Source organism: Drosophila tropicalis, unplaced genomic scaffold, assembly GCF_018151085.1.
Source record: "Drosophila tropicalis isolate 14030-0801.00 unplaced genomic scaffold, ASM1815108v1 contig_878, whole genome shotgun sequence".
In the NCBI taxonomy this organism is placed as follows: Eukaryota; Metazoa; Arthropoda; class Insecta; order Diptera; family Drosophilidae; genus Drosophila; species Drosophila tropicalis.
The window spans coordinates 8,593,704-8,608,905 of NW_027173374.1; the positions used below are offsets into that span (position 1 = coordinate 8,593,704).

A 15,202-nucleotide genomic window follows, 5' to 3' on the forward strand; every position below is an offset into this window, starting at 1 on the left:
ACTTTTTTTCTCGTTTTTTTTTTTTTGGGGTCACACAATTGCAACACAACAACAAATGAAAGTCTAAAAAAGAGTTAATAAAGAAACAAGTAATAAAGGGAAAACCAACAAAAATAAAAACAGAAAAAAAAGTTGTTCGATTACGTAAAAGAAAAAAACAAAAATTACAAGCATAAGTCGGCATGGGCAGCGGCTAGCGCTGAAAATTGCGCTTATTTATATGACGCGCACTGTAAAATAGCGTAGGCGTCGCTGGCAGAGGCAGCGACAGCAGCTGCGACGCAAGCAACAGCAGCGAATTTCACCCGATCGTAAACGAGAGCACGAACAAGATTTTTATGTAATAGCTACTACAACAACAACAAAAACAGCAACAGCTAAACAAAGCGAAACGAAACGTGAGCTTGCGGCAACGCTAAACTTGTTTGATGACGTCGTCGTCGTCGTACGTTGTTGTGGTTGTTGTTTTTTGTGATTGCAAAGCTTGGCTTAAGCAAGCCCGTATGTTGGCTCTCTCTCGATTTCTCTCTCTCTCTCTGCGGCAAGCACATGGTCGTTTAGCGCGTGGCTTAGAGCCCGAATGTTTGTTGTATAATAAATTTTCACAACATTTCAAACATTATCATTAATATTGTACCCTGTAAGCTTAATGGAGCGAGACGGGTATATTAACATCTGGCAATTGTATGCTCACTCCTTCCCCTTAAGTTGTTTAGTTTGGCTGGTGGTGCGGGGTGTTGTTTTGTGGCGCCCAATTAGAAATTAATATCAAAACAAACATCATTTCGGCTCTCAAACATCGTTTTGGGGCTAAAAGTAAAACACAAGTGGCAGCAGGAATGAGAGGGAGAGAGAGAGGGGGGAAGAAACTTTTGCTTGTTTGCATTTTGCCGCTTTTACCATTTCTCTGCACTTTCTAAACAAATTGTGCGAGGCAAGAAATTGGCTTTCATGCGTTTTCACATTTTGTTTTTGTCGTGCTTTCTTTTTGTTATTTTCTCCATTTCTCCCCCAACCTACCCACTAAGGCCCCCTTTCTCCCCGGTGCGGTGTGTGTTTCCTTCCCTAGTTTTGGATTTCTTAAACTTTTTCTTTTTTCTTTCATCGGTTTGGTCGTCTTGTTCGTCGCTGTCGTCGTCGCCGTGATCTTGTGTCTGTATTTGGCTTAAAAGATCGCTTTTTATTGGCTTAGAAACTTTTTGGTCTGTTTGTGTGTGTGTGTGTGTGAAAGAGTGTGTGCTTGATTTCGAAGAGATTTGTTCTAAATAAAATGTGGGTTGAGTGAAAGAGGAGTTTAGATATTTTTTCTCTTCAGTTTTTTTTTTTTTTTACGATTATTGGGTGAAATGTGTTAAACAAAGTGAAAACTAAAGCGAAAATAATTTCATAGTTTTCAAATCTTATTGTTAGCCAGATGACAAGTCGTGTCTTAGCTTGGGTTCTTGGCAACATGTTGCCAGCAACAAATGTTGATAAAGTAGCTTCAACTGAAGAGTTGTCAAACATTTAATATATAGACACATAAATCAGATATTGCATCCTTAAAGCTAAAATAGGAGTATTTAATAGACTTCTTGATCAATTTTAAAAGGGCAAAAGAAACACCTCTCGACTTATACACATAAGTTTGCTATTTCGTATTGGAAAGTGACTTTGCTTATATTGTTCATTTTGTTTTTTTCATGCATATTGCAACAACATTTTGTTGCCTGTGTCTTGCGTAGGGCCTCTCTTTGTTTTTGGAGATGCAGTGAAGCAAACTTCCGGTCCCGTTTGGGCAGATGGCGTAAAAGAAACAACAAAAAAAAAAAAAGAAGGAAAAACCGCAAAAACTGAAGAAAAAAACATTTAAAATGTAATTTTTGCTTGGAGTTCTGCTTTAATTTAAGTAGAGTACCATGTACACACATATGTACCTATGTATAAGTATGAGTATAAAGAGAAGACAGACAGATTTACATTTTATATGAACGTCAGTGAAGCATTGATAATAATAATCCATGAGTCATCTTTGGGTGGGAAGCGACAACGACAAAGAAGGCAGAGATTGAGACAAAGAAGGTCTCTATCAGACAACAACAACAGCAACAAACAAGGCCAGAGAAAAGTAAGTAAGCAACAAGTGCAACCAGCAAGCCAGCCAGCCAAATGGCAATTTACTGGCACATGGTCAAAGTAAAACGCAAAACCGAACCATGGGCTCAATTTCCAGCTCTCTTCTTCAATGACAACAAAAACGATGGCAATGCGGCGCACGCAGCTTTCAATTTGTTTGCTGACCTCAAAAAACATGTTGGCTCTCACCCACTCATATAAATACACACGCTATCACTTTGTATACCACACCATCCAACCATCCGACCATCCGTCCATCCGCCCTCCCTAACCCACGCCCCTATTAATTAACTTAACAATAAACGCATCAGCATAAAATTTGTGTGTGTTTACCCAAAAAAAAAAAATGTTATATTTAGGTTTTAGGTTAGAGCCACAAGAAGTAAGTTTGCCTTTTATTTTCCACTTTTTTGGGTCATTGTGTATGTGAAAGGAACCTACCACAAGATGGAAAGAGAGAGGGCTATTGAGAGTGGTAGTGGGAGTGGAAGAGGGCGCTCTATATATTAATTACTTAAGTTTCTCATACCCTTCAATGTACTGTATACAAATATCAAGTAAACGGAAAATTCTAACAATTAAATCTTTTACACAATAAGGGATTAAATTCTTTACCTTAAGCCAAATTCCTAGAATCTCAAGTTTATAGACATTTTAGCAGAAATTATGGCAGAATCTAGAATTTCTATTTGTACTAGAGTTCAAGTTACTAAGGGGTATTTGAAAGTCATAGTAAGAAAATCGTGTTCCATTTTTCTTCTTGTTTTTTTTTGTTGGGGAGTTTATTCGTGTTTATTTGTGTTGGTAAAAGTTACAACATTTCTTTGGCCATGGTTCAGTGGTTTACACAGTGTGTGTGTGTGTGTGTGTTAGATAGAAAAGTAGAGAATGATTAGAAAATAAATCATCAAATTTCAATAGGGCTAAAAGTAGCGGCAAGCAATTACTTAAGCAAGTAAGGTCATAGTATACAGTCTTTTTTTTTTTTTTGTTTGTGTATATAGAAAACTAGCCATCTAGGTTACTTCGAGGTTGAAAACTCAAGCCTAAGTAGCGCCACACACACACACACACAATAGGCATTGCATATTAAAATACAAACAACAAATTAATAATAATACATACAATAATAATAAAAAATAAAACTACAAGTCATCAAAATTAACACAAGACACACACACACACACAAACAGAAACCAAAACCAAACAAAATAAATGGCAAGAGAAACTTTGGCGGCAAACTATTTATTTGTTTGTTTCACTCGCATTTGTTGTTGTGGCAAAAATAATTCAAGGATTTGTCATGGAATTGGAAATGTAAAGTAGTTCAGGGCAGTCGAAAGGTCCTAAACACACAGACACACACACACACGTATACATACATACGTATTGTACATTGAGATACATGGCCAACAGCCAACAAAGTGGGTCAGAGCTTGGCATCTCTCAAGTGCATTGCGTTTGGGTTTTTAAGTTGAGAATGAATGGGGATTTTCACCTTCTAAATAAAACTTGGGGGAAACTGGAGCAGAACACTGTCTAAAATCCGATGTCATCGAGATTGTAGTGTCTTATCACTAAAATCTAAGTTTTAGGTCATTCAAATCTCTATTTATTTAAGATTAGTAGCTATTCATCAAATGGCTATCCGTGGAAGAAACTATGTTTTTAGATTTCCATTTTTATCATGAATCACTCGAATTTATACCTTTGATTGTTATCGCAACATATTGAATTTTGCTTAGGAAACTTTTGTTTTGTTATTTTGTAAATTTTGTTGAATTAATTCATTATTATTTTTCATTTTGTATCTCGTATTTACCTTTTATCACAGAAATTTGCGGCGGCGTTACAAAATTCCTTAGAATTGGGGCATTTAACTAATAATACTAGGCACAGAGGAGATTGTTGTGGTTGTTGTTGATTGTTGTTGTTGCTGTTGTTGTTGTGATGATGGTGATGGTGGTGTTGGTGGTTGTTGCTGCTGCTGCTGCTGTGGTGATGATGATGTTGTTGTTGTGCAGGATGCGAGCAATTAAAATGTTGTTGTTGCTGCTGTTGGTGGTGGTGCTGATAGGGCGGCAAAGAAGACACAGATGACGTCGAGGAGGAGGAGGATGCTGATAATGTTGCAGAATTCGTTGAGGAGGCCGTACTGATGGGTTGGTAATGTTGCTGCTGGTTGAGATGCCGCCTTATGGACTGATTGATGCGATTTGTAATGGAATTGGTCAAGGCGGAATGATGGCTATGTAGATGCGGTGTCGAAGAAGCCGCTGTTGCTGACGATGACGAGGTGCTGGAAGAGGAGGAGGACGAGTTGCTGGATGAGGAGGCTGCAGTTGAAGAAGAAGAGGCGGCACCAAATAAACGGCTAGCTATAATGCTGTTGCTGTGGTGAATGCTGTTGCTGCTGTTGTTGTTGCCACCGTTGTAGTGTGTATTGCCTATGCAGGCACTGCTGCAATTGTTCGACGACGACGACGAGGAGGAGGTGGATGTTGAGGAGGAGTTGCTGGTAGAGGAGGAGGACGTGGTGGAGGATGTCGATAAGAATGAAGAGGAGGCAATGTTTGAGGAACTTTGTGAACGGGTCAAAATGTTTTGCAAGTTGTTGCTGCTGCTGCCGTATATGTTGCTAGGTGTTGCCAAATGTTGCGCCAGTGTTGCTGAGCTACTTCTACTAGTTGCTGTTGCTGCTGCTGGTGCTGCTACTGTTGCAGTTGCTCCACTTTCGTAATTCAGGTGACCCAAATGTTGTTGCAAAACTGAAGGCACTGCTGCAGTAGCAATTGGTTGCTGCGGCGGCGTTGGCGGTGGTGTCGATAAAATATGTGGGTGCTGTTGCTGTTGCTGCGTCGACAGCGATGATCTGCGCAGTAATACTGGAGGCGTTGATATCAATTGCTGCAGTCGACTGCAGTTGCCACTGCTACTGCTACTAGCCGCTGCTGCTGCCGTTTCGGGCGGCGTGGCCAAAACGCTGCTTAACACGCTGTTGCTGTTGCTATTGTTATTGGCCGCATTATGTTGCACTTCTTCTTGACAGCAACAATTATCAGTTGGTAGCTGCTGCGATTGTTGCTGCTGCTGCTGCTGTTGCTGTTGCTGTTGCTCTAAATTCACATCGACAACAACATTCTCATTTTGATAGATTTCATTTAGATGACGCTTTTTCTTGATTTTCACATAAGGCTCAAACATTTTATATTGAAACCAACAAAAATTCAAAAATTCTTGTAAAAATTAATTATTTATGTTACAATTTGTTGTTTTCCTTGTGTATAGAATTCACAAACCACTTGAGGCTAACACAGACACACACATACACACTTGTACACTTTTCTTTCTTCTTGGTTATTATAAATATTATTTTTTCTCTTCTATCGCACTTTTTCTTCTTTCTGTTGTTTTTGGATTGTATCAAAAAGATTGCTCAATATTTTGTTATAATTTTTTTTTTTTTTTGGCGCTTTTCTTTGTTTTGCGGTTATAAATTTTTCATTTGAACTACTTAAAAAATCAACAAATCTTTGCTGGTATTGTTGTTGCTGTTGTAGTTGCTGTTGGTCTTGTTGTAGTTGCTGCTGTTGCCACACATGCTTGCTGCTGCTGCTCAGCTTTTATTTTGCTTTTCTTTGTGTTGTTTTGTATTCAGTTGTTTTATTTTAATTTAATATATACATAAGTATATATACATATGTATGTATTTTATTATTTTTTTTTCTTTTTGTGGGCGACGACGAGCACACGTGAACGAGGCGAGAGAATGAAATGAAACCAACCGCTTCGTTTGAAAGTTTGCGCAGAACTGATGTTGCTGAGCGCTCAAAATTCATACTCATGTTGCTGCTGTCGACGATGACGATGACGGCGACGACGATGTTGCTGCGCTGCGACTGCTGCTGCCAGCATTGAGTGAGCGCGCAAGTGCAAAGAGCGAGTGAGAGCAAACAAGTTAACGAGATATTAAAAGAGACAGAGAGAGAGGCAGAGAGAATGTTTTAATTTCAGTTGAGGGCCAGCCAGCTGATAAATTTTTTGGTTTCTCTAGTCATCTGTGTGTGTGTGCGAGTGTGTGTATGAACGCATGTGTGTGGTCATCAGGATTGAACCGGCGGCAGTCCTTGGAACCAACAGATAAAACTACTGTAATCACTTAGTCACAGCTACTCATATAGCGCTGCTCCTCTGCTTCTTCTTGCTTCAAGTAAAGCCGCCGCCTGAATCTTCGGCCTTGGCTCTTATCGTTTAGCGCAAAAAGTACAGCAACAGACAAAATCATATCACATTTTATACATACAAACATATATACTTATACTTCCTTTTCCTTTTTTTCGGCTTTTCTTTGCAGTTTCTTTTCAGGGTTTTTCTTTCCGCTTTATGTTTTGGGGCGGCTCATCTGTGCTCTATGTCTGTATGTATGTATCCAAAGTACTGAGGGGCGTTGCCAGCAACAGCAACAACTACAACAACAACTACAAAACATATGTTGTTGGTATTCTTTGGTAAACCAAAAACGAACAAGCCCACCCAGTACTTTATGTGAGTCACTCGACACTCCGCTTTCAGTGGCGGCACCATTACCACCATCTGCCTGTCCATTTACTCTCTCATCACATTCGTCCCATTTATGGCGTGCAAATTAGCATCGCCCTTCGCCCTTTGCCGACATCGTGTGTGTCCTTTGGGCAACCAAGTTTTGTAGCTTATGTGTGTGTGCATTTAAGTGTGTGTATCCGTTAGTTAGATTATTCTTTCTCTCTCTGTCTCTCTCTGTCAAAGTGTGACTTCCTTTGCAAAGGATCTCAATTTAAAGTGTTTGCCTTGAGAAATTCGATTTCAGTTAGTGAGCACGACAAAAATTCACATATTTTTCAAAATTATAGTTATTAGTTTTTCCTTCAATTCATTTACTATGTATATTAGCACCCACGCAATGTCAAATACTGTCGAAAGCATTGACACACACACACACACACCACTCTCCTCCTACTCATTGAAATTTAGTCCCACCATAAAAGGTAATGGAATTGAATTAATATGAAAAGTTGGCTCATCATTTTTTTTTGATACTCTTCATAAGGGTATTTGAATTTCTGACATTTTAGATGCCAATACACGATAAAATTTCAATATTTATCTATTAAATGACCTTTATCATGTAATTTTTATTAATGTGAGGCAAATTCTTAATAGCTTTTATGTGAAATTTCAAAAAGTTTGCCGTTTTGTTTGGTGACAACAGCTTTGTAAGTTTTATTGATATAATTGGATATAGCCTTCGGGTTTAAAAGGACTATTACCAATTTGTGATTCATTAAAAAGTAGAATTGGCTTCAAAATTGTAAAAACTAGGTAAATTTCTTTAAATGTAGAGTATTCAAACATCGGTGGACTATAGCTAGCTTCCGGTATGTGTTGATATTAAAAGGCCATTTGAACGATCGCTGACCTTTAAACCTATGAGTGTTCGCGTGTGTGTGTGTGTAGTTTAGAGAGACATAACAAATGTTTGTATATGCCAATTTGTTGCCATTGCTTCCCTATTGGCATTTGAGGAAACTAATCTAACCCATCTAGCACACATGTTGCCTTGCCTCTCGCCCTCCCTCTATTTCTCTATCTGATAAAGGTCTCTGAATCTTCAATGAGGTAGAACAACAATCAATATATGTTATGTATATATATACACATATGTAAGTTGGGTGTTTTTCTCTGTCGCACTTTCACAACAAAAATCGATTTTCAATGCAAAAATTTCATTTACTTCACATGACTTACTTGACACTAATTTCCATAAATAAAACAAAAACAAAAAGCAAAAACAATATTTAATAAAAACGCCCGACACTCTATGTCACGCTGACAATAACCCAATTTTCACAAGCAATATAGACTCAAAACACAAGCGGCAATGTCGTCGTCGATGATGATCAATGACGACGTCATAATTATCTCACAGAGATGACAAAGAAATATAAATAAAGACTAAAATACAGAAGAGGCTTGGCTAATTTAGATAACAAAGAGTAAATCACGAAGATTTTATACCCTGCAACAGGTATACTAGGATGATTAATAAGACCTAAAGAGTTATCATTTCAATTTCTAGGTCTGATATAGAACTTAAAATATGACTGCTCATTTTATCCATTTACTTGTGATAGTCATTTTGTCACCCAATGCATCCGATTTGCCAGAGAAACTTCTAAAAGACAAATATTTTTCAATCATGAAGATAGAACAAAGGTTTTATTTAAATGTTTTAATGGCTAAAACGTCTAAACGCCTTTCAAAGTTCACTCTGTATCTAGAAAACCTTGACTATATTTAGTCATGCCGAAATTAGTGTACACTTTTTGTCAAGTAGGGGTATTAAAATCGAAATCAAATCAGCTGAGTGAGCTGATGAGCTGTCGCTGATGGCACTGGCGTGGGCTGAGACTGCAGCAGCAGCAGCATCGAAAGCAGCAACCGGGACAGAGGCGCATCGTTTCGTTGTTGAAAGTGTTAATTGATTTGATTGCCTTTGGGGGCGAATGGATAACGAACGCACAAACCAAGCAACGAATGAAAGAAAGAGGGGGAAAAGTTAAAGCAAAGCTTAAGATTTATAGCCAGTTACGAGATCGAAGCATATCCGTTAGATACCATTGATGATATTTGTGGCGATATCGCAGCAAAAGCATAAAGTTGTAAGATATGAAATGGAGTTGTCCCAATATATGTATGTCTGTATTATATATGTCGTGGGATAACACACACAACTTCCGTACTCGTGCCTAGAGTGAAACTTTTTCAAACTTAGAGATATAGAGCAAAGTAGAGACTTTTCGTAATCACTTTGCAGCAATTGGCGTTTTTTTTTCTTTTAGTTTGGTTTTGCTTTGTTTTTTTTTTTTTTTTTTGGTTTCGAGAAATTTACATTTCACATTTTCACAATTTGTTCGCTTTTGTTGCTCATGTAACAAAATGAGTGATTGGAGCAGCAGGCAGTCATTCAGTCGGCAGTTTGCTTTCCGCGTTTCACACACTATAACAATTAGAGAGAGTGAGAAGTAGAGGCCCCCCCCACCAGACTCAATGTGTGTGTGTGTGTGTCCGGTGGAGGAGAGAAACCCATTGCCAGTATAGAAATCTACGCTTTTGTCGTCATCATTTCAAGTTATCTTGACTTGGTTTGGTTTGGGTTTTTTGTTTTCTTTTGTGTCATTTTTGTCATACCTTTATACCTTAAAGAGATAATAATTGTTAAACTTATGTAGATCAGCTAAAATGTTACATTTTATGGGGTGTCACATTTGTTTACACTATAGTTGTTGGGCTTTTGCTTCTCCGAATTGTATTTATTAAGTTTCTTTGCTATGTTTAGAGAAAGATAAACTAAACTAAAAAGTTTTTGCTACTCTATAAGTTGTATATATTTGGTTATATACCTGGAGATTGGTAGGTATTTATATAGAGATTTCTGGAAAAGTTGGTCTACAATGTAATACTAATACTTCATATTAATCGTGAAACACATTTGTTTATTTATTTTTCAACAATAATTGGTTACTAAATAGAACATGAATAAATTGCTGTGGGCTTCTTGGCGCCAGGTTGTAAGTAGATACGATTCCTGGTGAGGAAATCTTTCAAAATATAGACGCAACTCAGCCATAAGAAAAATGGAAACGCATAAATGCATTGCACATTGAAAATGTGTTTTTGAAAATATTTGAATAGGAACAGCAAAAAAATATGTTAATCATCACGACCTTGTTTTAATTATAACAAATTGCACAAGTTTTATTACAATGATAACTAACAAGTTAAGAGTAAAGGGTATTTAAAACATGGCATGCCATATGTTTGTTTTCATTTTCGTTTTTTTTTTTTTACCCAGACATCAGAGCAGACATATTTAAACGATCGATTGATTGTTCAGTTTCTATTTGCTGTAGACAATTTCCCCATTTCGATTGTTTGATCTTTTGTAACAATATTGCAGCGAAAAAATATATCTATGAATGTTTTTGGCTGTCACGCGCCGCCTATCAAAAACTAGTTCAGTGATAAATCATAAAATCATTTACAATTTTGATTTGATTTCAGTTTCTTGTTTTTGATTTGGTTTGGTTTGCTTTTTTTTTCGTAATCACACTTTTGTTGTTAGTTTTTGGGTGAAAAGTGTGTAAAAAAAAAATCTGTGAGACGATGAGTTTCACTTGCCCTTGATGAAGATTATACAATATATGATCACGGGTAGGCGAAAATGTTTAACATTTTATGGGTAATTTAAGCTTAGGATTTATGTTTAAGAATCTCTATTGTTATGCTAAATCTGAGAGGTAATCATAATCCTATTGAAGACTTCTATTACCTGTCCGAGTTAAGGCACCCACACAGGCAGGAAATTGTTTTCAGTTTAAGAGCCTGCAAGATACTGTGAGGGATTATAAAAGAAACAAACAAAAACAAATTTTCTTTCTATAGTAGGTATTCATTTCCTGTGGCTTCTATATAACTGGCAAATTTTACAACTTTCGAGATGAAGAGAAAAAACAATTTGTCAAGTCTTTTAGCTTATCTCACAGTTGAGATCTTTTCATCAATTGACGAAAATGATGTGGAGAGACGCGGACGACGACGACTTAAAATGGGAAAAGTAAAAGGCACATAAATGCCAAACAAACGATCTTTCAAAAGAACACCCATAAGACAGAATTTGTTTCATTGTCAGATCTCTTATCTGAGTTAACCGAAAAAAAGAACGTCAAAACATTGTTCCTTCCTTTTAGTCGTTCTGCTTGGTCTTCTGGGTGGCAAAGAATTGTCAAAATGGGTGAATTATGAAATTGTCTTTTAGCATTACCCGCTGTGAGTGGTAAAAACCACAAGGCGCACTTCCATCACAACAACAGTAGGAAGCCATTCGAAGGCTTTTTGAGGCATTGAGGGACTTCTTTTAAAACGCAAATAGGTGGAAGCTAGACAGCAGATGCAATTGCAATAGCCAGCACCTGTAAATAGATCCGTGGTAACTCAATGTTGGTGGTCTTACCACCATGTATGTATGAAAGTATGTATATAAATACCTACAGACATTCACACATACATACATACACATGTCTATAGAAGACACAATGGGATTCTTCATGCCCTTTGCCAGCAAACAGATTCTGTTCTAACAATTACGCCTCAATGGCATATAATTCAATCTTCGCTCTTTTGCTCTTTTGTCTGATGGATGCCTGATGGATAGCGCTCCAGCGAAACTGAAGACATGCGATGAACGAACACACACACACATACACACATGTGTACACATAGAAATCAGGTGAGGATTCTGTATCTGTATGGATACGCTAATATGAAGTGCGTGCATTGGTTAGGCTTTGTGTGTGGCCTCGGGCAACGGTCTGTTCTACAGTGGAGACTCATCAATTGTTCATTGGGTGTCTTTACGAAAATGTGGTACAGTAATGTATGATATATGATACAAAATAATAGCTATAGAACTATAGTCTTATATACAGTAGTATTAGCTATCTATGAATGAAATGTTATATAGATTGAGAAAGCTGGATCTGGACAAAACAGTGACTAAGAAATTGAAGTTTTAATGAACACAGGACAGAAATAAGTAGTTTTTTTACTTGCAAGAAGATAAAGTATAAGTTGTTAGATAGGTCTCGTAATACGGAAAACCACTGGGGAAATTTTATATTTGTACAGTACTCTATGGTCTTAATGGATGCTCCTGGTTTATGACTTATGACTCGCTGATCGTTTCGTGTGGATGGCAGACACTGTGCAAGACAAGAAGTTGTGTGCCTGCAGGAGCACTAAGCAGCAGTAAATTCAAATGCCGATTGAGGTGGTGCCTTTAAGCCAAACAGAGAGGATGCCGCGACCAAAAAGGAAACCCTTCATGGTATATAATAAAATATAAAATGGTGTGTGTGTGGATGTGTATTTTTTTTTTTGTTTAATAATTTAAATAAAAAATGCCACCAAAGTAGTTTCGGTTACCTCGTCGTGTGTGTCAAGCGCAGACGCAGAGCCTAAAAACACACACACACACACACATACAGGGTCGTCGATGGTTATATGTGTGGTAGCCTCGGCCTCGGTTGAAACTCTGAGACTGAGACCCCGATGACGCCGCTGACGACGACGACGACGACGATGAGCAGTGAAAACCACACACGAATTTTAGCAGCGTTGGTGGCCATCGGTTTGGAACATTGTCGACAGCAAACAGAACCAAGGGAACACACATAGATACAAACGCACACTCACACACACAAACAGATGGAGGGACGGACAGGCAGAACGCCAAACATTTTGCTTGTCGCTGTCGCTGTTGCCGTCGCCGTCGTCGTCGTCGTCGCAGTCACAGTTGAAGTCGTCCCAATCCCAATCTTATTCTCAATCCCAATTCTCATTTCCATTCCCTCATTTGCTCTTCCTTTTGTTTTTGTATGCATGTATTTTATTGCCGGTTTCTATTCTGTTTTAATTGTTCTTTATTTCTTGAGGCCTCTTCAGCAAAGTTTTTTTAGTCTGGCTTTTGTCATTTGAGTAATCAAAACAAACCAAACCAAGGCGAGTCCAAAGGGTCTGACGTCTGTTTTTTGTCTTTCCATGTTCTGGGCCTTCTTCCTTCCCTTTTGACCTTTGACACTGTGTGTTAGGGTCTCTGTGGTGTGGTCTCGTCGTGGATTAGAGGCTTGGGCGTGGCGGGTCATTAAGCAGGCGTTTATTATTATTATGGAGGCCTCTTAACTTGTAATTAGTTGTAAAATTAGCCGCCGGTTGTTATTACTCTGCCCGTTGTTAATGTGCTTGGAAATCTCCATCTTGTTGTCTTTGGGTGTCTCTTTCTAAATAAACGAGGGGCATTCAGTAAGAAATACAAATTTTGAGACTGTTTTCTGGACTAGTCCTTACAAATCTATACTTTCCTGGTCTTTGAGTTTTAAACAAATCTCATTATAACAGCCATCAACACACGACTAACAATCAAATCTAAGAAACCAACTTAAAAAAGATTATTTTGTGAAGTCATTACTTATAAAATGACTCTCTTCTTTACTTAACTATTTGTTTAGAAGCCTATTGGGTTTTAGCAATCACATAAAATTATATTTTATTGCATTTATTTCTTGAAAAAGTACAATAACAATTGGTTTTCCTATTAAAAAATGATTTGTTTGAAAAGATATCCAATAAGACTTTACCAATTGTTTTCTTTTTCAAAGATAAGAGAACAACAACCAAAGCAGACTGAAATAGAGAAATTTTGTTAAGAAAACAAAATATAATGTGACTTAACCCAATGAAGTCATTAAATTTAGGCCAAACACAAAGCTAAATACTTGAAAAGAATTCAGCCAAGCATGCAAGCTTCCTAAATTAACACTTCATTTAGCCTCCATACATTTCCTGTCACTAAGATAGTTGGCCCGACCTGTCACTTTAGTTACATGTACATGTTTTCTGTTCGCTTCCCGGCCGTTTTCTCATCCAACTAACATCTACCAAAACGATCAACATCATCTACACACTTTCAAAATGAGCTGCTAATCAAAAAAAAATATATGAAAAATTCAAGGAAAACTGAAATTTAAGCAAACAATGGCCAAGAAAAGCACAAGAAGAAGAAAACAACCCATCCCGTCCGTTGTCGTCGTCAAGGCCCAGTTGAAAGAGCTCTGCCGTGACAACGGAAAGAGAGTTGGCCCCAAAAAAAAAAAAAAAAAAAAAAAGAAAAAAAAAAACGTTATATGCACGCAGCGCCCTAAAATGAAGACAAATTTGTAAATAAACGTAAATTTTCGAAACGAAAGAGTGAAAACTGTTGCGGACAAACATTTAGCAGGCCAACCAAATAAAAACCAGTGGATCAGAGGGGGGAAACAAAAACGAAAAATTAAAAAAATTTGAAAAAGCGAATTACATAAAATAAAAATAAATGAGAAAAAATGTATTTTATTACCTATTAAGCATAAGCTAAATGAAAGGGTATATGTTTTAGAAGCACCGAATGCGAAAGATCCTTTTTAGACATTTAAGTTATTGGCCTAGATCTTGGCATCTAATTTGGTATAAAGTTAAGTCAGAGATCCAACTTATGATTGATGAAGGCTATTGAAACGAATGAGTTCTAAGAGGTTCCCAGTAATCTTAGGAGTTTCACTAAGGTCCTTACAGCCTAATGTTTTTAGTACAGGGTATCTCAATGCCGGCTTTGTAATCAATCAAATGGATTTTAGAGGGAAGCCTCCAGACAGATGAACATTAAAATAAAAGATCGTATAAAAGGGTGGACCATTAAAGGGGAAAGGGGTTTAGGGGAGCTGCAATCCCAGACATCGGCGCCGTTGTTACGCACAATATGCGAACTCGATGCTGTTGTTGTTTTTGGGTGTATGTAATTAAGCAAAATTAGGACGGCCCAAAAGGCGCAAAATATAAAAAAAAAACATCTCTTCGAAAAAGAAAGCCAAGCAGGAGAAGAGATAGCTGAAAGCATTGAAACTTCGTTTCAAAGTCTCTCTCAATCGGAGGCAAGGTGTTCGCTCGGCTAACTAACTAGTGTTTCTGTGTGTGTGTGTGTAAGCCAAGTTTTTTTTTAGCCATTGGCTTTGTTACGTTTTGGCTGAGACGCCGACAGAGCCGATGACGATGGCGGCGCAGTCGTGCCCCCTTTTTTCTTGCACAGCAAACAAAAAAAAAAACGCGTCGCGCTTGTTATGTAATAAGCCATGAGCAAAGCAGCCGCAGCAGACAACGTCGACGTCTCAGCCACGTTTTGTCATTTGCCGTTTTCTTTTCTTATATATATATTTTGTTTCTCGTCGTCTCTTTCATTTTTTTTGGGTATTGCCAAAAATATATACTAAAAACAAAAACTACTTCAACTTTAACTGCAACTGCCTCAGCTGCTGTAGCTGCAGCAACGTCGTATGCAACTTTAACTGTGGGCGCCTTTTGCATCTCCTATTCCCCCTCCTCTGTCTTTCTCTGTCCCTCACACATAGTTTTTCGATATTTGGTTTCTCTTTCTGGCTTCAAGTATTTACCAACTCGGCAT

General features: G+C 37.8%; 1 protein-coding gene across 2 annotated transcripts in view; it reads right to left on the reverse strand.

The window, feature by feature from the left end:
• rdx (BTB/POZ and MATH domain-containing protein rdx) overlaps positions 1-15,202 on the reverse strand; it is a 67,948-nt gene that overhangs the window by 7,768 nt on the left and 44,978 nt on the right. The window contains exon 1 of one of the 2 annotated variants that reach the window (XM_068301273.1): positions 3,938-5,334. The exons of the other annotated variant lie outside the window; for it this stretch is intronic. Coding sequence (XP_068157374.1) covers positions 3,938-5,319 — 1,382 coding nt within the window. The 5' untranslated portion in view covers positions 5,320-5,334. Of the gene's footprint in view, positions 1-3,937; positions 5,335-15,202 lie in introns of those variants that run through there. 2 annotated transcript variants of the gene reach the window in all.